Source organism: Symphalangus syndactylus, chromosome 13 (genome assembly GCF_028878055.3).
Source record: "Symphalangus syndactylus isolate Jambi chromosome 13, NHGRI_mSymSyn1-v2.1_pri, whole genome shotgun sequence".
Lineage (NCBI taxonomy): Eukaryota > Metazoa > Chordata > Mammalia > Primates > Hylobatidae > Symphalangus > Symphalangus syndactylus.
Window position 1 is genome coordinate 37,007,828 of NC_072435.2, and position 23,094 is coordinate 37,030,921.

A 23,094-nucleotide genomic window follows, 5' to 3' on the forward strand; every position below is an offset into this window, starting at 1 on the left:
ACTCCCAGCTAATTTTTTGTAGTTTAGTATTGACGGGGTTTCACCATGTTGGCCAGGCTGGTCTCAAACTCCTGACCTCAGTTGATCCTCCTGCCTCGGCCTCCCAAAGTGTTGGGATTACAGGCGTGAGCCACTGTGCCCGGTCAAAAATTTTTTTTTTTAAAACACACAGGCCGGGCACAGTGGCTCACACCTGTAATCCCAGCACTTTGGGAGGCCAAGGCGGGCAGTTCACGAGGTCAGGAGATCGAGACCATCCTGGCTAACACGGTGAAACCCCGTCTCTACTAAAAATACAAAAAATTAGCCGGGGTGGTGGCAGGCGCCTGTAGTCCCAGCTACTCGGGAGGCCGAGGCAGGAGAATGGTGTGAACCCGGGAGGCGGAGCTTGCAGTGAGCTGAGATCACGCCACTGCACTCCAGCCTGGGCGACAGAGCAAGACTCTGTCTCAAAAAAAAAAAAAAAACCACAGCCAGGCACAGTGGCTCACGCCTGTAATCCCAGCACTTTGGGAGGCCGAGGTGGGCGGATCACCTGAGGTCAGGAGTTCAAGACCAGCCTGACCAACATGGAGAAACCCCATCTCTACTAAAAATACTAAAATTATCCGGGTGTGGTAGTGCATGCCTGTAATCCCAGCTACTCGGGAGGCTGAGGCAGGAGAATCGCTTGAACCCAAAAGGTGGAAGTTGCGGTGAGCCAAGATTGCGCCATTGCACTCCAGCCTGGACGACAAAAGTGAAACTCTGTCTCAAAAAAAAAAAAAAAAAAAGAATAATAATAAAGTTCTGGTGGACAGTGCTGCTCTGGGCTTTCCTGAAAATGCCCCAATGGGAGCTTCCCAGCCACACTTGGTGTCGAGGGTCACATGCCCACCTCTGGGGCCCAGGAAAAGAGAAGAGTCAGCTGATCCAACAGAAACAAAGAAACGCAGACACTTGCTGAGCTTGTGCACAGCGCTCTTCTGTGTAGGTGTCACTCACAGTGACCCCTCGGCATGACCAGGTGAAGCCTGGGTCGGGTTTGGGTTCCTGATCAGTCAGAAAGACCCCTAGAGCCCATTCCTCTTGGCAGTCTGCCAGACCCATGGCAGGGTCAAGCCTGCGCCCCTCCCTTCCCCCCGCAGAAACGTCTACAAGGACCTGCGGCAGATTGAGCTGGCCTGTGACTCCCAAGAGGACGTGGACAGCTGGAAGGCCTCGTTCCTCCGAGCAGGCGTCTACCCCGAGAAGGACCAGGTGAGGAGCCGCCCTGTGCAGCCAGGCCCAGCAGCCCCTACCTGGGAGAGGAAGCAGGGCTGGCTTTCCCCAGGACAGGTCATTTTCAGGCCATGTTAGCCAGGAGTCTCTGAAATCATGTAGCAGATGCCCACTTGAGCAAGCAAAGGAGAAATTGGGGGTACTTTGTCATCAGGGCCCAGAAAGTTCCCTCACGGAAGCCAGTGACCAGGGAACAGGGGATGGGGTCCTACTTGCTTCGTTCTCCTCTCTTTTCCCTTCCATCCTGAGGCAGAGTGAACATGGCCACCCTTGGCCCCAATATTAAAATGTCTTGCCGGGCACGGTGGGTGGCTCGCGCCCTAATCCCAGCACTTTGGGAGGCTGAGGCGGGCAGATCATTTGAGTTCGGGGGTTCATTTGAGCTCAGGGGTTCGAAACCAGCCTGGCCAACATGGTGAAACCCCGTCTCTACTAAAACTACAAAAATTAGCCAGGCCTGGTGGCACATGCCTATAATCCCAGTTACTCGGGAGGCTTAGGCAGGAGATCGCTTACACCTGGGAGGTAGAGGTTGCAGTGAGCTGAGATCACGCCATTGCATTCCAGCCTGGGCGACAGAGCAAGACTCCATCTCAAAAATAAAATAAAATGTCCCAAGTTTGGGTGTGGTGGCTTACGCCTGCAATCCCAACACTTTGGGAGGTGATGTGGGCAGATCCTTTGGGCCCAGGAGTTCAAAAACAGCCTGCACAATGTTACAAAACCCTTCTCTCCAAAAAATACATACATACCCAGGCGTGGTGGTGCACCCCTGTAATCCTATCTACTCCAGGGCGCTGAGGTGGGAGGATCACTTGAGCTCTCCCCAGGAGGTTGAGGCTGCGGTGAGCTGTGTTTGTGCCACCGCACTGCAGCCTGGGTGACATAGCAAGACCGTGTCAAAAAAAAAACAAAACAACAAAACAACAACATTCCAATGCCCAGGTGAGGGGATCCACCTCAGCATCAGCCAGGGTCACCCCATTGTTTGGGCAGCTCTGGCCCAGGGCAAGCAGGCGTATCTGGTGCCAGTGGGGCTGTCAGGGGCCAGCCTGAGGTCAGTTATTGGTGCGACAACAGGGCAGATGGTTTCCAGAGAATCAGGACTTGGCCCAGGCCACAGTCACCCCCTCAGCACCTCCCCTCCCGCTTGCAGGCAGAAAACGAGGATGGGGCCCAGGAGAACACCTTCTCCATGGACCCCCAACTGGAGCGGCAGGTGGAGACCATTCGCAACCTGGTGGACTCATACGTGGCCATCATCAACAAGTCCATCCGCGACCTCATGCCAAAGACCATCATGCACCTCATGATCAACAATGTGAGTGCAGAACTAAAAATGAGAAGGAGGCAACCGGGTGCGGTGGCTCACGCCTGTAATCCCAGCACTTTGGGAGGCCAAGGTGGGCGGATCACTTGAGGTCAGGAGTTCAAGACCAGCCTGGCCAAAATGGTGAAACCCTATCTCTACTAAAAATACAAAAATTAGGCCGGGCGCGGTGGCTCACACCTGTAATCCCAGCACTTTGTGAGGCTGAGGTGGGTGGATCACGAGCTAAGGAGTTCGAGACTAACCTGACCAACATGGTGAAACCCCATCTCTACTAAAAAATACAAAAATTAGCCGGGCACGGTAGCTCACGCCTGTAATCCCAGCTACTCAGGAGGCTGAGGCAGAGGAATCGCTTAAACCCAAGAGGCAGAGGTTGTGGTAAGCCTAGAGTGTGTCACTGCACTCCAGCCTGGGCGACAGAGTGAGACTCCATCTCAGAAAAAAGAGAAAGAGAGAAAAAAATACAAAAATTAGCCGGGCATGGTGGCGGGCGCCTGTACGGGAAGCTGAGGCAGGACAATTACTTGAACCTGGGAGATGGAGGTTGCAGTGAGCCAAGATCGTGCCACTGCACTCCAGCCTGGTTGACAGAGCAAGACTCCATCTCAAAAAAAAAAATGAGAAGGAGGCCGGGCACCCTGGCCTGTACCTGTTTGTAGTCTTAGCATTTTGGGAGGCTGAGGCAGGAGGATCACTTGAGCCCAGGAGGTTGAGGCTGCAGTGAGCTATGATCATGCCACTGCACTCCAGCCTGGGCGACAGAGCAAGACCTTGTGTCCAACAACAGCAACAACAACAAATTTGAATGAATCACCACCCTTTAAACACCGGAATCTGCATGGCCATCCTCTTTGGGAAACCCTAGGGTTTCCGAGCCACACTGGGTCCATAGTCCCGTCAAGTCCACTAACTGGAGTGAACACTGCAGGTGTGCGCCTTCTCTGAATTAATTAATGCTGTCCTCAGAATAACTGCAGGAGGGAGAACGGCCATCTTCCCCATTTCACAGATGGAAAACAAGGCCAGAGAGGTCAAGTAACCTGCCCCAAGTTCCTTAGGAAAGTGGGAAGTGGGATTCAAACCCACGTTCACCCTAGTTGCAACCATACCCTTGGGTTGTGTTGGGCAGCCGCTGTGTCCTAATGGCCTGGGGTCCAGCTTCTTCCTCGTGGGCGTCACCCGCCTGGCCCCGGGTTCCCTGGAGACTCTCAGGGCTCTGGGCTCCTCTTCAGTGAAATGCAGCTGTACTGATAATATCTCCAGCTCAGGCTGCTAGAGGGCTCAGGGCGCTTGTGTGTCAGGCCTTTGGCATGGCACTAGCCACTCAGAAAGCTTTATAAACCAGCTTTGGGGCCGGAGCAGTGGCTCATGCCTGTAATCCCAGCACTTTGGGAGGCTGAGGCGGGCAGATCATGAAGTCAAGAGATTGAGACCATCCTGGCCAACATGCTGAAACCCCCCTCTACTAAAAATACAAAAATTAGCTTGGCGTGGTGGCGTGCGCCTGTAATCCCAGCTACTCTGGAGGCTGAGGCAGGAGAATCACTTGAACCTGGGAGGTGGAGTTTGCAATGAGCGGAGATCACGCCACTGTACTCCAGCCTGGGCGACAGAGGGAGACTCTGTCTCAAAAAAAAAAAAAAAAAAAAGTAACTGAAAAACTTCTGTATCCAGTAGGAGGTTCAAGAAAGGACAATGTATAAAATTCATGAACAGAAACTAGTAGTGTTTGAACAGAAGCCAGGTGGAAGATGTAACAGGATTAGCCGGGCGCGGTGGCTCACTCATGCCTGTAATCCCAGCACTTTGGGAGGCCAAGGCGGGTGGATCACCTGAGGTCAAGAGTTAAAGACCAGCCTGGCCAATATGGTGAAACCCTGTCTCTACTAAAAATACAAAAATTAGCTAGGGGTGGGGGCGCACGCCTGTAGTCCCAGCTACTTGGGAGGTTGAGGCACAAGAATTGCTTGGACCCAGGAGACGCAGGTTGCAGTGAGCTGAGATTGCACTGCAGCCTGGGTGACAGAGTGAGACTCTGTCACAAAAAAATAAAGATATAACAGGATTGGCCGGGCGCGGTGGCTCACGCGTGTAATCCCAGCACTTTGGGAGGCCGAGGCGGGCGGATCATAAGGTCAGGAGATTGAGACCATCCTGGCTAACACGGTGAAACCCCATCTCTACTAAAAATACAAAAAATAAGCTGGGCGTGGTGGCGGGCGCCTGTAGTCCCAGATACTTGGGAGGCTGAGGCAGAAAAATAGCGTGAACCCGGGAGGTGGAGGTTGCAGTGAGCTGAGATCACGCCACTGCACTCCAGCCTGGGCGGCAGAGTGAGACTTCATCTCAAAAAACAAAAACAAAAAAGATATAACAGGATTATTCTGCCAAGGTTAAGGAAATAAATAAGCTAAAACAGGAGAAAAGATATTAATGGAAGAGGCAAGACACTAGAAATAAGTTGAATAAGAATCTCATAACCAGCCTGGGCCACATGGTGAAACCCCATCTCTAAAAAAATTACAAAAGTTAGCCAAGCGTGGTGTCAACGCGGCTGTCGTCCTAGCTACTCGGGAGGCTGAGGCAGGATAATTGCTTGAACCTGGGAGGTGGAGGTTGCAGTGAGCTGAGATTGAGCCACTGTACTCCAGCCTGGGCGACAGAGCAAGACTCTTTTTCTTTTTTTTTTTTTTTTTTTTTTTTTTTTGAGGCGGAGTCTCGCTCTGCCGCCCAGGCTGGAGTGCAGTGGCGCAATCTCGGCTCACTGCAAGCTCCGCCTCCCAGGTTCACGCCATTCTCCTGCCTCAGCCTCTCCGAGTAGCTGGGACTACAGGTGCCCGCCACCACGCCCGGCTGATTTTTTTTATATTTTTAGTAGAGACAGGGTTTCACCGTGGTCTCGATCTCCTGACCTCGTGATCCGCCCGCCTCGGCCTCCCAAAGTGCTGGGATTACAAGCGTGAGCCACCGCGCCCGGCCAAGACTCTTTTTCAAAAAAGTCTGGGGGTGGCCCTGCCCTGTGAGGGATGTTTTTCCAGCAGTCACTGTGGGTTCTGGGTTGGGGTGATGCACAAGCCTGACCCTCCCCAACCCCTGCCCGCAGACGAAGGCCTTCATCCACCACGAGCTGCTGGCCTACCTATACTCCTCGGCAGACCAGAGCAGCCTCATGGAGGAGTCGGCCGACCAGGCGCAGCGGCGGGACGACATGCTGCGCATGTACCATGCCCTCAAGGAGGCGCTCAACATCATTGGCGACATCAGCACCAGCACTGTGTCCACGCCCGTACCCCCGCCCGTCGATGACACCTGGCTCCAGAGCGCCAGCAGCCACAGGTCCGGAAGCCTGGTTCCCCTACCCTCAAGCATTCGGTCTGCAGGTTCCTGCCCTCCCTGTGTGTCCTACAGGGTCCTGGCAGGAAACAGGACACAGCCCAATGGTGGCACCCAGGGCTGGGCACTGTGGGAGCTGCTGCCCTGCTGAGGCCGGAGGAGGGAGAGAAAGGGTATGGGGGCCAGCCAGCCCTGCAGCTCTAGGGCAGGACCCGTGAATAAATACCCCGCCTGCCCTCTGCTGGTGCCTTCCATTGGCACAGCCCAAATGGAAGCTGGGGTAAGAGGCTGGAGGGACAGCAGCCACAGGAGAGAGATGAGCCTCCTGGAGCACAGAGAAGAGCAGATGGGAGGCTCTGGAGGGGCAAATGCAAGGTGTGGCCAGAGCTGCCCCCGCCCCTGAGTTATCCATTGAGGCCGTTGGGCAGGGAACCTCAGAGGGGGCTGCCTTGCAGAGCCCTCAGGGAGCCATGGTGTTCCTTACGGGGAGGATATCACACCCAGGCCTGCAGGTGGCAGGTGCTGAGGCCCAGGAGGTAACCTGGGTGTCTGGACAGGGCTTGCAGGTTCCACGGCCCCTGGAGACATTAGGGCTTGATCTGGAGGACTCTGGAAGTATCTTTGGCTGTGAGGGTGGATCCCAGGCCCAAGGCCGGAGGGACCCTGTGAGTGGGAAGTGCCTGGCCGTGTGGGGGCCAAGGGCAAGGGAAGGTGGGACTGGCGCCCAGGTTGGGGTGGGAGGATCCCACTGCGCTTGCACTGTCCCCATAGCCAGCCCCCACCTCAGGTTCTGGCAGCCACAGTGGCATGGCGGGGACTCCTACTCCATCTGTATCTGTAGCTCACACCCTCTCCTTCCTCACAGCCCCACTCCACAGCGCCGACCGGTGTCCAGCATACACCCCCCTGGCCGGCCCCCAGCAGTGAGGGGCCCCACTCCAGGGCCCCCCCTGATTCCTGTGCCCGTAGGGGCAGCAGCCTCCTTCTCGGCGCCCCCAATCCCATCCCGGCCTGGACCGCAGAGCGTGTTTGCCAACAATGACCTCTTCCCAGCCCCGCCTCAGATCCCATCTCGGCCAGTTCGGATCCCCCCAGGGATTCCCCCAGGAGTGCCCAGGTAAGGCCGACCCCCTGCCCCCGACCCCAACTGCCTGCGCCCTGGGGTCTCTCCTCCTGTCTCACTTCCTCCCAGTGAGCTCTCACTATGTGCCCAGCTGCTGGAGTGGAGGAATCGTCCTCATCCCTGTTTGGCTCGCAAGGAAACAGGCCCAGAGAGGCCAAGAGGCTTGTTCAGTGTCACAGAGTAGCGGAGCCCCAGTGACTCCGGGGCTCCTAGCTTACCCTCTGCCCACTGGGGTGTGCCACCAGGCAGCTGGGGAACCCTCATGCTGGGCACCTCCTCCCACTGTTTACCTTCTTCTCCTTCCTGCCCCTGCCTGCCTCAACCTACACTGTGGGCCAGGCTTTATTCTCCCCACTTCTCTGGTGGGGAAGCTGAGGCCCAGGGAGGGCAGGGGACTCACTGAGGGTCAAACAGCAGGCAAGTCGATGCCTAGGTTTGGCACTCCTCCCCGACACCCTGGTGGCTTGTGGAGGTCAGCCTGGGGAACACCCTGGGGTGGTGTGTGGGTGGGGGCTGGGTCCACAACCCAGGCCTGCCTCCTGCTCATGGCCTCACTGCCGTCTCCCCCTCCCCACCTGTCTTTATTCTCTTTGCAGCAGAAGACCCCCTGCTGCGCCCAGCCGGCCCACCATTATCCGCCCAGCCGAGCCATCCCTGCTCGACTAGGCCTCCAGGGGGGCGTGCTCTCGGGGGTCTCAGGCACCCACGGCTCAGGAGCTTCAGTGGTCTGGGGCCCTCTGCCGCCCCTATGCCGGGACCAGGCTCCCAGTGGGCAGCCCTGGCCTCTTCCTTAATGCTGGCCCCGGTCCAGGACTGGCCCCCATGCCTGGCTGGACACCACACTGTGCAAAGGGGCCCTGGAGCTCCAGGCAGGGGGTGCTGGGGTGTTGCACTTTGGGGGATGGAGTCTCAGGGTGGCAGAGTTGGGACCTGAACCGTCAAAGCCATCCTGAATGAGGGGTCCAACCTGGGGGGGCCTCTACCAGGGTCTTCTCAGGCTGGGAAAGCCCATGTAGGGCAGGCCTTCTAGAAGTGGGGGCACCAAGGGCGCCTACATCCCCAGGCCTTGGGGTATATCAACTTCCCATTAGCAGGAGCTCCCCAGCGGCAAGCCTAGCCCAGTGGGCTCGGTAGTGCCCAGCTGCCAGGCCTGAGGTGTACATAGTCCTTCCTGGCCATATTAACCACACAGCCTGAGCCTGGCCCAGCCTCGGCTGCCAGAGGTGCCTTTGCTAGGCCCGGAGCCATTGGCCCGGGCTGGCCTTGCCCTACTCCTCTCCTCCTCCTCCTCCTCCTGGGTCCCCCAGGGTGGCTGGGCTTGGGCTATGTGGGTGGTGGTGGTGGGGGGCCTTGGGGGCCCCTCAGCTCCCGCCCATGCCTCCCTGATGGGGCGGGCCCCGGGCAGCCTCTCTGAGCAGACCTCACCTACTCCTTGCTCGGTTTGACCACTGTAAGTGCCTGCACTCTGTATCCCATTAATAAACTAAAATAAAGGGAAGACGCTGCTGGTGGCTGCTGTGTGGGCCTCTTGTGTCAGTGTTCAGGCTGGGGACTTGGGCGCCACCTCCATCAGGCCTCCCATAAGAACGCCCAGGTCCCTGCACTCATAAGCGCCTCCCACCTCCCTGAGGGCTCTGCTTTCGGGGGTGTCACCTTTCAGAGGAAGCCACTCGATACAGGGGAGAGCTTTTACTTTCCTTAGCACGTGAGGAGTGGGAGCAGATATTCTCTGATCCCCTGCACACCCCCACGTGCACAGGCCTGGCTGCTGCCTGGTGAAGCAGGGACCCCAGCGCTCCACCCCCTTCCTACCCTCAGGCCCTGCTTCTCTCACCCTCTTGTGGGGAAGCCCAGGCCTCGTGGCCCAACTGGGGCTCAGTTAAACTTTGCTTTCTGATTTTTCTCTTGTGCCAGGCGACCACCTCCATCGGCTCCCGCACGACCTTTCTTCTGAGCTTCGTGGGAGGCCCCTCCCGCCTGTCTGGCTGCCCCCTCGGGGGCCGGTCTGTCCTGGCTGGTGTCCCTGAGCCCCAATCAGCAGGCTCTTGCGATTTTCTGACCATAATTTATTGACTCTGATGCCCAGGCCATGCCACCCTTTGTTCCAGGAGGCTTCTGTCTAGACTTTGGCCAGGCCATCCCTCATTCCTGTGTGGGGCCCCTGCAGAAGAGGGGCCGGGGCAGGTGGTCTTCCAGGCCCCCTTCCTGGCATTCTGTTACCAGACCTCAACCTGGCTTGGAGGGCCCAGGTTTCCTTGTTAGGCCCTGCCCCGCACCAGGCAACGCTAACACAGGATGGGAGGCTTAGGCTAAGGCACATTTACAGTAGAGGGGCCAGGAAATCCGAGGCTCACGTTCGAACGCTGCAGTGCCCACCATGTGAATTTCCAGGACCGTCGGTGCAGCCGCTGAGCTGTCCCTTCTACAAGCCAGAGGTGTTCCCTGCCCGCTGAGGATGGAAGGAGACTCACGGGGCCAGACCGCAGGCCCCGACTGCACACTCCCGTTTTGGCAGGAAACTAAAATTGGGGAGGGACCCCCAAGTCTCATATGCACACACCCTGCTGCCCCTCCTTCGTCCCGTTCTTCCTTCCATGGCAGGGGGCTACGTGGGCACCGGGCGCTTGTCCTGGAAGAAGCGCTTGAGCGTGCAGACCTGCAGCACGCCCACCAGCAGCAGCACCGCCACGTTGACAGCTGACCAGAAGTTGACCCGCTCCAAGTTGCCCTCTTGCAGGTTGCGGTCACGTGCCTCGAAGGCCCGCAGTAGCGTCAGCATCTGGATGCTGCGCTCCAGCCGGGTCCGCATGGTCTCAATGGACTCCTGCAGGGCAGAGGGAGGGGAAGGGTCAGGCTTCCCTCTGCCCATTGGGAATCAGAGACCAAAAAAACCGGGGGATATGGAGGGAGGCTGTATTAACCCAGGGAGGTACAGCTGCAAACACAGACTTGTTCAGGCTAAGTGCAGATCCTCGCCCTGCCACTCACTGGCTGTGACCATCAGCAACTTAATTAACCTATCTGAGCCTGTTTCCTCTTCTATAAGCTTCCAAATTGCTGTGAAAATTTAATGCCTAAATAAATGTACAAGGACAAGCATGGTGGCTCATGCCTATAATCTCAGCACTTTGGAAGGCTGAGGTGGGAGGATCGCTTGAGCCCAGGAGTTTGAGACCAGCCTGGGCTACATGGCAAAACCCCATCTCTACAAAAAATTAGCCAGGGGTGGTGATGTGCAACGGTAATCCCGGCTACTCAGGAGGCTGAGGCAAGATTACACTTGTAATCCAAACACAGGAGGATCACTTAAACCCAGGAGTTCAAGACCACCCTAGCCAACATGGTGAAACCTCGTCTCTACAGAAAACAAAAAATTAGTCAGGCATAGTGGTGCACACCCGTAATCCCACTGAGGTGGCAGGATTGCTTGAGCCCAGGAGTTTGAGGCTGCGATGGGCTATGATCACACCACTGCACTCCAACCTGAGTGACAGAGCAAGACCTTGCCTCGCCGTAGTTCACACCTGTAATCCCAGAACTTGGGGAAGCCAAGGCGGACAGATTCCCTGAGGTCAGGAGTTCGAGACCAGCCTGGCCAACATCGTGAAACCCTGTCTCTACTAAAAATACAAAAATTAGTCCGTCAGGCATGGTGGCGCAGCTACTCGGGAGGCTGAGGCAGGAGAATCGGTTGAACCTGGGAGGCAGAGGTTGCAGTGAGCTGAGATCATGCCACTGCAATCCAGCCTGGGTGACCAAGAGAGATCTGTTTGAAAATAAATAAATAAATAGTTAATTAAAATACTAATAAATGTACAGAACATATATGCTTGTGGTTAAGAGCATAGTTGCTGAAACCAGCATGGGTTCAATACCAACTCTGCTAGTTGGTCTGTGTGGCCGTGAGTTGCTCAGCCATCCTGTATCTCACTTTTTCCACCTGTAAAATGGGGATGACTTGAGCACAGGGTCTGCTTCACAAGGTGGTTTGGAGATTTACAGTATGAGTTATTTATGATATGAGTTCCTTAAACCTTTACACCAGGGTTTATACCTAGAAATGTACTACTTTTTTTTTTTTTTTTTTGAGATGGAGTCTCGCTCTGTCGACCAGGCTGCAGTGCAGTGGCACGATCTTGGCTCACTACAAGCTCCGCTTCCCGGGTTCAGGCCATTCTCCTGCCTCAGCCTCCCAAGTAGCTGGGACTACAGGTGCCTGCAACCACGCCCGGCTAATTTTTTGTATTTTTAGTAGAGACGGGGTTTCACCGTGTTAGCCAGGACCCTCTCGATCTTCTGACCTCGTGATCCGCCCGCCTCGGCCTCCCAAAGTGCTGGGATTACAGGCGTGAGCCACCGCGCCCGGCCTACTTTTTTTTTTTTTTTGAGACAGAGTTTTGCTCTTATTGCCCAGGCTGGAGTGCAATGGTACGATCTCGGCTCACTGCAACCTCTGCCTCCTAGGTTCAACCTCCACCTCCTGGGTTCAAGTCATTCTCCGGCCTCAGCCTCTTGAGTAGCTGGGATTACAGGCGCCCGCCACCACACCCGGCTAATTTTTGTATTTTTAGTAGAGACGGGGTTTCACCATGTTGGCCAGGCTGGTCTCAAACTCCTGACCTCAGGTGATCCACCCGCCTCCCAAAGTGCTGGGATTACAGGCGTGAGCCACCGTGCCCAGCCTGAAATGAACTACTTATTTTAAGAGCTGCTACTGTTACTATAATTCAGTTGGGGGCACCACTACGGAGGGGAGGCTGGGTCAGCCCAAGGGGGGCACCCCAGGTGAATCCTAGAGATCTGGAAGGAGTGGCCCCAGCGGAGCCTGGACACACCTTGATGTCCTCCATTTTAACATCCAGCATCTCCTCGGGCTCCACAGCCTCTGCCCATCCTTCGACCTCCTCGTCATCCTGGAGGCTGTCAAAGATCAGTTCAAAGAACACCAGCTTCTCGGAGATGGTGCTGAAGGAGTTGTCAAAGCACAGCTTGTAGTCCCCGGCCTCCGTTGGCTCTACCCTGGGCAGACAGACACACAGACATGACCCACGATGGCCGACCAGCCGACTCAGTGGGGCAGTCAGGGCGGTAACCTGAGGCCGCCTGGGAAGGGCAGGGCTGTAACTGAACCCAGGCAGGCATCAGGACTGAACTCACGTGTGTACCCCATCAGCCTTGCGGGACTCGCTGACCAACAGCACGCCCTGAGGGCTCTCCAACGTGAAGTCCACGTCCAGCCCAGCACCTCCGATCACCTGGGGGGCAGGTAAGAGCGGGTGGAGGGCTAGCGGTAGGCCAAGGGCGCCTGCCGAAGGGGGCTACCGCTGAACCAACACTCTGATCAATACAGACCACCAAGGGCTTACCTGAACGGCGGCACACCCACAACCGGTCCCGCCCCAACCTGTCCCAATGGCTGCGCCCCTTGCCTCCACCCTCATTGATATGACAGCTTGGGATCCATACTTTCAGCTGACCACGCACCTATCAAAAGTAGTTAATGGACGTTTACTTGACCACTCCCCTGGTTGGCTCCTCCTCCGAAAGAGGATAGGCCCAGCCTTTTTCCTTAGTCTAACCCCCGAGAAAGGCCTGTGTCGGCAACGCCCCTGTAGTCGACCTATCAGCATTATAGCCACGCCCACTAGCGAGAGTCCTGCCCTCTCAGTAGCTCCTTATACTTTCGGTGGCCCCGCCCCCTCTGGATCTCTTACTGTAGCCCCGCCTTCTTTATTGCTCCCTCCCCTTCCGCTCCCACACACCGTCCCCGCCCCATTTGTCCATCTCTTTCTAGCTCCTCCCCCTTCCTCCTAAAGCGCGCCTCGACACGGCCGCCTGGCCACGCCCCCTTTCCCTGACTCCGCTCGCTTCCCAGCCCGCGACCCTTTACCTGGTATTCGGTCTCGAGGCTTGCGTTGGCCGGCGCGGACTGGTAGAAACACTGCTTCCTCCCCGCCGGCAACAGGAACGTGAACTCACCGTCCTGGATTGGCTGGGGCCCCGCCCCTCCTACCCCCACTGGTGGCATTAGTAGCCACAAGGCCAGGGCTAGGGCCGCGCCGGCCGCCATCATCCGGGTCACCCTCTGGTCTGCAAAGGGGTCGCGGCTCCTTTAAGCGCTAGCCCTGCCCCCGTCCTACTGGACGGAGCTCATTGGCAGTCGCTTCTGTACGTTGTCCGTAACCAGAGGTGCCAGGAGTGAAGGACCCCCACCCCCCCCCCGCCCCGAGGGCAGGCGGCCCGAATGAATGCCTGATGTGCTCGGAAACACTCAACCCTCTAGGAATATTTTTCTCAAAGGCTTCGGCTCTCTTCTCGGCCGCTGGTGGAGGAAAATGACAAAAATAAGTGTCGTGATGGCGCATCTTTTGTAGGCAGTAGTTAAGACAACTAAAGTTAGAGGCTGTAGGGTCCTCTTTAGGCACCTCCCCGCGGTTTTCCCAGAGTGCGCCGCGCTTGGCAACCTTTGGCGGGACCGACGGGGTGGAGTGGACCCAAAAAATAGCGTCTAGGCGTGGACCTGTACGCGACCCGTAGGGCTCGCCTATAAAAGGGCTCAGCTGGGGCGGGGCGGAGATACCTGTGGCGTCGTGTTTTGCTTGCTCTGGGAGCGTGGCCCCAGGTTCGACGCCTTTTGCGCCTTAGACGCATCAGCGTATCAGTTTTCTCGTAAGTCGGGAGTGATGGAACGACCACCCTGTAGGGCGGCTGTGAGAGTTGAGATGAGGCTTGGTTCATATTGAGCGCTCAGCTTTCCTGGCTTATAGACAGTGGAGGGGCGTGGCCCCACTATGCACCCCAAGGGTCTCAGACTCGAGGGCCAGCAGGTAAACAGAGCCATTACTGTAGCCTCGGGTCAGAAAAACGACAGCCCAGGTAAGAAGAGGTAAGGACAATGGGGACTGGGAGCCACGTTGCCTGGTTCAACTCCTGCCCCACCCATTACTTGAGTCAGTCCCTCTGTTGAGCCTCAGTTTCCTCTTCTGCAAAATGGGGATAATAGGCCTGCCCTACTGGGCTGTCGTTAGGATACGTGAAATGCTTGTTGAGTGCTTGGTTCTGCAGTGCGTGGCACATCACAGGCCCTCAGTAAATAATAATCTTATTTGGTTCCCGTCTAAACATGAAGTGTGTACACGGAGATGTTTAGTCTTCAAAGATAAACCCGGAAAAGGTTGGCAGGTGATGACAAAGACCCCTCAAATACAGCTGGCTGTTGTCAGCACTTTGCTGCATTTGGAAAACTTGGGGAAGTACCTCTTTGTAATATCAGTTTGGTATTCCTTTTCACTCCAAGCTTTTCTATCATTTACACTCACTGCTTGGACAATTTGAAGTAATAGTGGAGAATGGGTGACTCCTTTTTTTTCTTTTTCTGTTTTTTTCCTTTTTTTTTTTTTTTTTTTTTTTGAGATGGAGTCTCCCTCTGTTGCCCAGGCTAGAGTGCAGTGGCGCGATCTCGGCTCACTGCAACCTCCGTCTCCTGGGGTTCCAGCGATTCTCCTGCCTCAGCCTTCCGAGTAGCTGAGACTACAGGCACGTGCCACCACACCTGGCTAATTTTTTGTATTTTTAGTAGAGAGGGGGTTTCACCGTGTTAGCCAGCATGGTCTTGATCTCCTGACCTTGTGATCCGTCCACCTCAGCCTCCCAAAGTGCTGGGATTATAGGCGTGAGCCACTGCGCCCACCCGGATTTTTTTAGGACAGGGTCTTGCTCTGTTGCCCAGGCTGGAGTGCAGTGACGCCATCATGGCTCACTGCAATCTCGACCTCCTGGGCTCAAGCGATTCTCCCACCTCAGCCTCCTGAGTAGCTGGGACTACAGGTGTACACCACCATGACTAACTAATTTTTTGTAGACATGAGGTCTCCCTGTGTTGCCCAGGCTGGTTTCGTTTGAAAACTCCTGGGCTCAAGCCATCTGCCTGCTGCCTCACCCTCCGAAAGTGTTGGGATTACTAAAATTGATTTTTTTAAATACAGTAAAATTCACATTGCATAAAATTAACCATTTTAAGGCCGGGTGCGGTGGCTCACGCCTGTAATCCCAACACTTTTGGAGGCCGAGGCAGGCGGATCATGAGGTCAGGAGATTGGGACTATCCTGGCTAACAGGGTGAAACCCCGTCTCTACCAAAAATACAAAAAATTAGCCAGGCGTGGTGGCGGGCGCCTGTAGTCCCAGCTATTCTGGAGGCTGAGGCAGGAGAATGGTGTGAACCTGGGAAGCAGAGCTTGCACTGAGCTAAGATCGCGCCACTGCACTCCAGCCTGGGCAACAGACCAAGACTCCGTGTCAAAAAAAATAAAAATAACCATTTTAAAATTAACAATTCAGTGGCATTTAGTACATTCCAGTGTTGTGCAGTGACTTCTATGTAGTTCCAAAACATTTTCATCGGCCTAGTAAGGATCCCTGTGCCCATTAAGCAGTGATTCTGAAACGGCCTCATTGTCTTGAGTAACACCCAGAGTTCATTGTCTCACAGCCACGGAGAACAAGGACCAGGACACACACAAGAGTGAGGTTGAGAACGAAAGTTTAATAGGCAACGGAGAGTATAGCTCTCTGCTACGGAGAAGGGTCCTGGAAAAATGGGTTGCTGGTCCATAGCAAAATGCAGGGGGGTTTATAGATGAGCTGGTGAGAGGCGGAGCCTGAGTTACATAGGGGATGAAAACCTGGTTAGAACAGGTGTGCCATTTGCATAGGCTGCGAATTTCCGGTATCTGCTAATCTTTTATTATGCAGCCAGGGTCTCTGCCTGAGCTGTGCCACATTGCCCATTTCTTTTCTTTATTTTCTTTCTTTTTGAGACAGTCTCGCCCTGTCACCCAGGCTGTAGTGCAGTGGCATGATCTAGGCTCACTGCAGCCTCCGCCTCCCGGGTTCAAGGGATTCTCCCGCCTCAGTAGCAGGGATTACAGGCGCCCGCCACCACGCCCAACTAATTTTTTGTATTTTTAGTAGAGACGAGATTTCACCATGTTGGCCAGGCTGATCTTGAACTCCTGACCTTATGATCCGCCCACCTTGACCTCCCTGAGTGCTGGGATTACTGGCATGAGCCATCTTGCCCAGCCCCATGTTGCCCATTTCTTAGTTCCTGTACACGTGGTAGCAAAAAAAGGGGGAGATGGAGCTTCTATGTTGGATATGCCTGGCTCCCCGGTAGCCCTTTTCTGTTGGTGCAGCTGCCAGCATTCCCACGTGCAAGCTTCCAGCTTCCTTATCTATGTTTGCAGCTCGAATTTTCAGGCTGCTCTTTATTAGAAAAGAAATGATTTAGGGGGCTACTTTCTGTTAGAAAAGAAATTCTGCTGAGGACTCTTTGCCCTCACCATCTGCCTAAATAATTTCTTTCTATCTCCTGTATCAACTCCTCATTCCACTTTGCCCCCCGCCTCTCAACTAGCCATGTACTTTTGGCCTCTAGGGATTTACCTACTCTGGATATTTCATATGAATAGAAGCAGACAGTGTGTCACCATTTGTACTGAACTTATTTTACTTAGTATGTTTCTAGGGTTAGACCATGTATCAATATTTAATTCCTTTTTATGGCTGAGTAGTATTCTATTGTATGCACATACCACAATCAATTTTTCTTTTGTGTTTTTTTTTTTTTTTTTGAGACAGTCTCGGTCTCACTGTATTACTCAAGCTGGAGTGCAGTGGTGTGATCACAGCTCACCGCACCCTCCACTTCCCGAGCTCATGTGATCCACCTCAGCCTCCCAAGTAGCTCGGACTACAGGTGCACACCACCACACCTGGCTAATTATTTTTTGTGGAGACAAGAGGTCTCCCTGTGTTACCCAGACTGGTCTTTAACTCCTGGGCTTAAGTGATTCTCCTGCCTCAGTGCCCAAAGCGCTGAGATTACAGTTGTGAGTCACTGTGCCTGGCCCCACAATTTCTTTAGCCATTCGTTATTGATGGACAGTAGAGTTATTTCAACCTTTTAGTTATTGTGAGTACAGCTGCTGTTAACATGTATGTATGTGTATTTCATTACCTGCATTCAGCTCTTTGGGGTATAGATCTCGCGGTGGAATTGCTGGATCCTGTGGTATTTCTTTTTTTTTTGAGACGGAGTCTTTCTCTGTCCCCCAGGCTGGAGTGCAGTGGCGCGATCTTGGCTCACCACAACCTCCACCTCCTGGGTTCACGCCATGCTCCTGCCTCAGCCTCCCGAGTAGCTGGGACCACAGGCGCCCGCCAACACGCCCGGCTAATTTTTTGTATTTTTTAGTAGAGACGGGCTTTCACTGTGTTAGCCAGGATGGTCTCGATCTCCTGACCTCGTGATCCACCCGCCTCGGCCTCCCAAAGTGCTGGGATTACAGGCTTGAGCCACCGCGCCCGGCGATCCTATGGTATTTCTATGTTTAACTTTTTGAGGAACAACCAAAGTGTTTTCCACAGTGGCTCTGCTGTTTTCCATTCCCACCAACCACGTATGAGGGTTCCAGTTTCTCTACATCCTCACCAACACTTGTTACTTTGCATTTTGTTTTTTGTTTTGTTTTGTTTTTGAGACAGAGTCTCACTCCTTCACTTCGGCTGGAGTGCAGTAACTGCGGTCTCCATCTCCCGAGTTCAAGTGATTCTCCTGCCTCAGCCTCCCAAGTAGCTGAGACTACAGGCACGTGCCAACACACCCAGCTAATTTTTGTAATTATAATAAAGACAGGTTTTTGTTTTTGTTTTGTTTTGAGACGGAGTCTTGCCGTATTGCCAGGCTGGAGTGCAGTGGTGCAATCTTGGCTCACTGCAACCTCTGCCTCCCAGGTTCAAGTGATTCTTCTGCCTCAGCCTCCTGAGTAGGTGGGACTACAGGCACACGCCACCACGCCCAGCTAATTTTTGTATTTTTAGTAGAGACGGGGTTTCACCATGTTGGCCAGGATGGTCTCAATCTCTTGACCTCATGATCTGCCTGCCTCAGCCTCCCAAAGTGCTGGGATTATAGGCATAAGCCACCGCACCCAGCCTAGAGACAGGTTTTTGCCACGTTTCCCAAGCTGGTCTCGAACTCCTGACCTCAGGTGATCTGCCCACCTCGGCTTCCTAAAGTGCTAGGATTACAGGCATGGGCCACTGCGCCCGGCCCTGTTTTGTATTGTTTTTGTTTGTATTATAGCCAACCTAGTATATGTGCATTTCCCAAATGACTAGTAAGGTTGAGCATCCTTTTATCTGCTTCTTGGTCATGTGTGTGTCTTCTTTGGAAAGGTATCCATTCATGTCTTTTGCCCATTTAAAAACTGGGTTGTTCGTCTTTTTGTTGTGGGAGGTTTTTTCATACATATTACAGAGGGGAAAAGATAGAAAAGTGAAACAAAAAACTTCTCTGACTGGACGCTCATGCTTATAATCCCAGCACTTTGGAAGGCTGAAGCCAGAGGATCGCTTGAGCCCAGGAGTTTGAGACCAGCCTTGGCAACGTAGAGAGACCCTCCCGCTCCCACTACCATCTTTACAAAATAATAAAAAATTAGCGGCCGGGCGCGGTGGCTCACGCTTGTAATCCCAGCACTTTGGGAGGCCGAGGCGGGTGGATCACGAGGTCAGGAGATCGAGACCACGGTGAAACCCCGTCTCTACTAAAAATACAAAAAATTAGCCAGGCGTGGTGGCGGACGCCTGTAGTCCCAGCTACTTGGAGAGGCTGAGGCAGGAGAATGGCGTGAACCCGGGAGGCAGAGGTTGCGGTGAGCCGAGATTGTGCCACTGCACTCCAGCTTGGGCAACAGAGCAAGACTCCATCTCAAAAAAAAAAAAAAAAAAAAAAAAATATATATATATATATATATATAGGGCCGGGCGCGGTGGCTCAAGCCTGTAATCCCAGCACTTTGGGAGGCCGAGGCGGGCGGATCACGAGGTCAGGAGATCGAGACCATCCTGGCTAACACAGTGAAACCTCGTCTCTACTAAAAATACAAAAAATTAGCCCGGCGTGTTGGCGGGTGCCTGTAGTCCCAGCTACTTGGGAGGCTGAGACAGGAGAATGGCGTGAACCCGGGAGGCGGAGCTTGCAGTGAGCCGAGATCGCGCCACTGCACTCCAACCTAGGGAACAGAGAAAGACTCCGTCTCAAAAAAAAAAAAAAAAAAAGACTCCATCTCAAAAAAATAAAAAATAAAAAATAAAAAAAAATTAGCCAGTTGTGATGGCGTGCACCTGTAGTCCTAGCTACTCAGGAGGGAGAGGTGGGAGGCTCGCTTGAGCCCAGGAGTTCAAGGCTGCAGTGAGCCCACTACACTCCAGCCTGGGTGACAGTGAGACCCTGTCTCATAAACACACACAAAAAAATACCCTCACACGGCCAGGCGCGGTGGCTCATGCCTGTAATCCCAGCACTTTGGGAGGCCGAGGCAGGCGAATCACGAGGTCAGGAGATCGAGACCATCCTGGCCAACATGGCAAAACCCCGTCTCTACTAAAAATAGAAAAATTAGACGGGCTTGGTGGCACGTGCCTGTGGTCCCAGCTACTCAGGAGGCTGAGGCAGGAGAATCGCTTGAACCCAGGAGGTGGAGGTAGCAGTGAGCCAAGATCACGCCACTACACTCCAGCCTGGGTGACAGGGCAGGACTCTGTCTCAAAAAAAAAAATACCCTCTCACCAGGCACAGTGGCTCACGCCTGTAATCCCAGCACTTTGGGAAGCTGAGGTGGGCAGATTACTTCAGGTCAGAAGTTTGAGACCAGCCAGCCTGGCCAACATGGTGAAACCCCATCTCTACTAAAAATACAAAAATTGGCCGGGCGCGGTGGCTCATGCCTGTAATCCCAGCACTTTCGGAGGTCGAGGCAGGTGGATCACGAGGTCAGGAGATCAAGACCATCCTGGCTAACACGGTGAAACCCCGTGACTACTAAAAAAAAAAATAAAAATTACCTGGGCATGGTGGCAGGCGCCTGTAGTCCCAGCTACTCAGGAGGTTGAGACAGGAGGGTGCCGTGAACCCAGGAGGTGGAGCTTGCAGTGAGCCGAGATCGCACCATTGCACTCCAGCCTGGGCTACAGAGTGAGACTCTGTCTCAAAAAAAAAGAAAAGAGAAAGAAAAGAAAAATACAAAAATTAGCTGGGCATGGTGGCGCGTGCCTGTAGTCCCAGCTACTCAGGAGGCTAAGGCAGGAGAATTGCTTGAACCCAGGAGTCGGAGGTTGCGGTAAGCCGAGATTGTGCCATTGCACTCCAGCCTGGGCAACAGACCAAGACTCCGTCTCAAAAAATTAATTAATTAATTAATTAAACTAAATTTGCCCTCTCCCAGTGTCTGCAGATCTTTGAGGGGATACTCCAGGGCTTAAGCAGGATGCTAACAACTCCACCTCAGCCTTTACTTCCTGCTCATGCTAAGCCTAGAGATCAGCCAGAGGTGACAGTTTAGGGACTTTGAGGGGCATGCACATCACTTTCTAAATTCTTTGGTGTAGCCGGGCGCGGTGGCTCACGCTTGTAATCCCAGCACTTTGGGAGGCCGAGGCGGGCAGATCACGAGGTCAGGAGATCGAGACCACGTTGAAACCCCGTCTCTACTAAAAATACAAAAAATTAGCCGGGCGTGGTGGCGGGCGCCTGTAGTCCCAGCTACTCGGAGAGGCTGAGGCAGGAGAATGGCGTGAACCCGGGAGGCGGAGCTTGCAGTGAGCCGAGATTGCGCCACTGCACTCCAGCCTGGGCGACAGAGCGAGACTCCGTCTCAAAAAAAAAATAAAATAAATAAAATAAATAAATTCTTTGGTGTAGGCCAGGCACGGTGGCTCATGCCTGTAATCCCAGCACTTTGGGAGGCTGAGGCAGGCAGATCACCTGAGGTCAGGAGTTCAAGACCAGCCTGGCAAACATGGTGAAACCCCGTCTCTACTAAAAATACAAAAATTAGCTGGGCGTGGTGGCCCGTGCCTGTAATCCCAGCTACTTGGGACGGTTGAGGCAGGAGAATCGCTTGAACCCGAGAGGCGGAGGGCGTGATCTCGGCCATTGTACTCCAGCCTGAGCAACAAGAGTGAAAGTCCATCTCAAAAACAACAACAACAACAACAACAAAAAAACGGTGGCTGGGCTTGGTGGCTCACGCTTGCAATCCCACCACTTTGGGAGGCTGAGACGGGCAGATCGCTTCCGTCCAGGAGTTGAGAGCCTGGGCAACATGGCAAAACCATGAAACTACTTTTATAGTTTACAGAAACTATAAAAATTAGCTGGGTATGGTGGTGTGTGCCTGTAGTCCCAGTTACTCGGGAGGCCAAGGTGGGAGGATCGCCTGAGCCCAGGAGGTCCTGGCTGCAGTGAGCTGTGATCACACCACAGCGCTCCAGCCTGGGTGACAGAGTGAGATCCTGTCTCTTAAATATATATATATAGATATATATATATGTTTATTTATATATATATGTGTATATATTTCATAGGCTATAAGGCGTCGCCTATTGTTTCTATGATTCAAACCTCTACAGCATGTTCCTGTACTGAATTTTGTAGGTAAGTGTAACAACGTATTTGTGTATTTAAACATAGAATGATACAGTAAAAATATGGTAATGTCGGCCGGGCGCGGTGGCTCACGCTTGTAATCCCAGCACTTTGGGAGGCCGAGGTGGGCGGATCACGAGGTCAGGAGATCGAGACCACGGTGAAACCCCGTCCCTACTAAAAATACAAAAAATTAGCCGGGCGTGGTGGCGGGCGCCTGTAGTCCCAGCTACTCGGAGAGGCTGAGGCAGGAGAATGGCGTGAACCCGGGAGGTGGAGCTTGCAGTGAGCCGAGATTGCGCCACTGCACTCCAGCCTGGGCGACAGAGCGAGACTCCCTCTCAAAAAAAAAAAAAAAAAATATAGTAATGTCACTCATGAGAACAACATTGTATATGTAACCCATCACCGATAGAAATGTCATGTGACACATGACTTCTTTGCAATGGGGGCTGCTCTGCTCCCCCCTGGTTCCGCAAGAACCAGGACTGGAAACATAGGCTGCTGTCTTCAAGACTTCTGTAGTACTGGCGAAGGACATGGGTCCAGGGCAGGTGAAAACACCACGGAGCTTTCCTGCCATATTCAGGGTGCCTTTTTCTCAATTCAGTGTTTGCTCGGTTGGCACAAACTTTGATTTTCTGGCCGGGCTCAGGGGCTCATGCCTATAATCCCAGCATTTTGGCAGGCTGACGAGGGCAGATAACCTCAGGTCAGGAGTTCGAGACCTGCCTGGCCAACATGATGAAACCCCGTCTCTACTAAAAGTACAAAAATTAGTCAGGTATGGTGGCGCACGCCTGTAATCCCAGCTACTCGGGAGGCTGAGACAGGAGAATCGCCTGAACCCGAGAGGTGGAGGTTGAAGTGAGCCGAGATCGTGCCATTGCACTCCAGCCTGGGTGACAGAGCAGGATTCCATCTCAAAACAAAAACAAAAATTAAAAAAAAACAACTTGATTTTCCAGTGTCAAAGGACAAAATTGCAACTAAATTATAACTAATTCAGTTAAAGATCTCACTTGGCTTTATCTGTGATCATAGACTCTAGAATCAGGCAACGGTCATGCGGAAGGTCCGAAAACAGCTCAGTTTCAGTTTGGTGATGTAGAACTTTAGCATAAGTGACTCCTTTTTGATTTTTAGTCTTCTCTGATGGGGCTCAGTGCAGAAACTTAGTCTGAAACAGTGGCCTTCAGTAATTTTTACTTAACACTAGAGCTCAGATAAAGTTGATTCTGACAGGTTTTTTTCTTTTCCTGTTTTTCCTTTTCTTTTTTTCCAAGACAGAATCTCTCTCTGTTGTCCGGGCTGGAGTGCAGTGGCACAATCTCAGCTCACTGCAACCTCTGCTTCCTGGGTTCAAGCAATTTTCTGCCTTAGCCTCTGGAGTAGCTGGGATTACAAGTGCCCACCACCACGCCCGGCTAATTTTTGTATGTTTTTCAGTGTTTCTATGCAAGGACAGGTGCCTGGAGCTCCCTGCTCCACCATTCTCACTGGCCTCTGGGGTCTGAATGGGCGATTCATGTCCCTTGAGTAAACAAAACC

At 53.6% G+C, this 23,094-nt stretch overlaps 3 protein-coding genes across 22 annotated transcripts in view; 2 read left to right on the forward strand and 1 right to left on the reverse strand.

Moving 5' to 3' along the window:
* Positions 1–10,148, forward strand: part of DNM2 (dynamin 2) — a 118,665-nt gene extending 108,517 nt beyond the window's left edge. For 4 of the 14 annotated variants that reach the window (XM_055238516.2, XM_063616003.1, XM_063616001.1 and 1 more), the window contains 5 exons: positions 1,128–1,239; positions 2,417–2,581; positions 5,697–5,929; positions 6,792–7,043; positions 8,964–10,148. In XM_055238516.2, the coding sequence (XP_055094491.1) occupies positions 1,128–1,239; positions 2,417–2,581; positions 5,697–5,929; positions 6,792–7,043; positions 8,964–9,003 (802 nt within the window). In that variant the 3' untranslated portion in view covers positions 9,004–10,148. Of the gene's footprint in view, positions 1–1,127; positions 1,255–2,416; positions 2,582–5,696; positions 5,930–6,313; positions 6,330–6,791; positions 7,044–7,645; positions 8,561–8,963 lie in introns of those variants that run through there. The other 10 variants (XM_055238509.2, XM_063616000.1, XM_055238508.2 and 7 more) reach the window with 4 other exon arrangements.
* On the reverse strand, positions 9,099–13,254 carry TMED1 (transmembrane p24 trafficking protein 1). 2 transcript variants are annotated; one of them, XM_055238558.2, is made up of 4 exons: positions 12,940–13,254; positions 12,207–12,304; positions 11,885–12,068; positions 9,099–9,873 (listed from the first exon to the last, which is right to left on the reverse strand). In XM_055238558.2, exons 1-4 carry the CDS (start codon positions 13,120–13,122, stop codon positions 9,655–9,657), a joined length of 684 nt encoding a protein of 227 aa, XP_055094533.1. In that variant the 5' UTR covers positions 13,123–13,254; the 3' UTR covers positions 9,099–9,654. The 2 variants fall into 2 exon arrangements, with proteins under 2 accessions (XP_055094533.1, XP_063472149.1); XM_063616079.1 differs by lacking the exon at positions 12,940–13,254 and adding an exon at positions 12,416–12,690.
* Positions 13,255–13,501: 247 nt separating this feature from the next.
* The window catches only part of C13H19orf38 (chromosome 13 C19orf38 homolog), a 38,995-nt gene continuing 29,402 nt past the window's right edge, over positions 13,502–23,094 (forward strand). For 2 of the 6 annotated variants that reach the window (XM_055238554.2, XM_063616078.1), the window contains exon 1: positions 13,517–13,718. The gene's annotated coding sequence lies outside the window, so the exon portion shown is untranslated. Of the gene's footprint in view, positions 13,936–23,094 lie in introns of all 6 variants that reach the window. The other 4 variants (XM_063616077.1, XM_055238555.2, XM_055238557.2 and 1 more) reach the window with 4 other exon arrangements.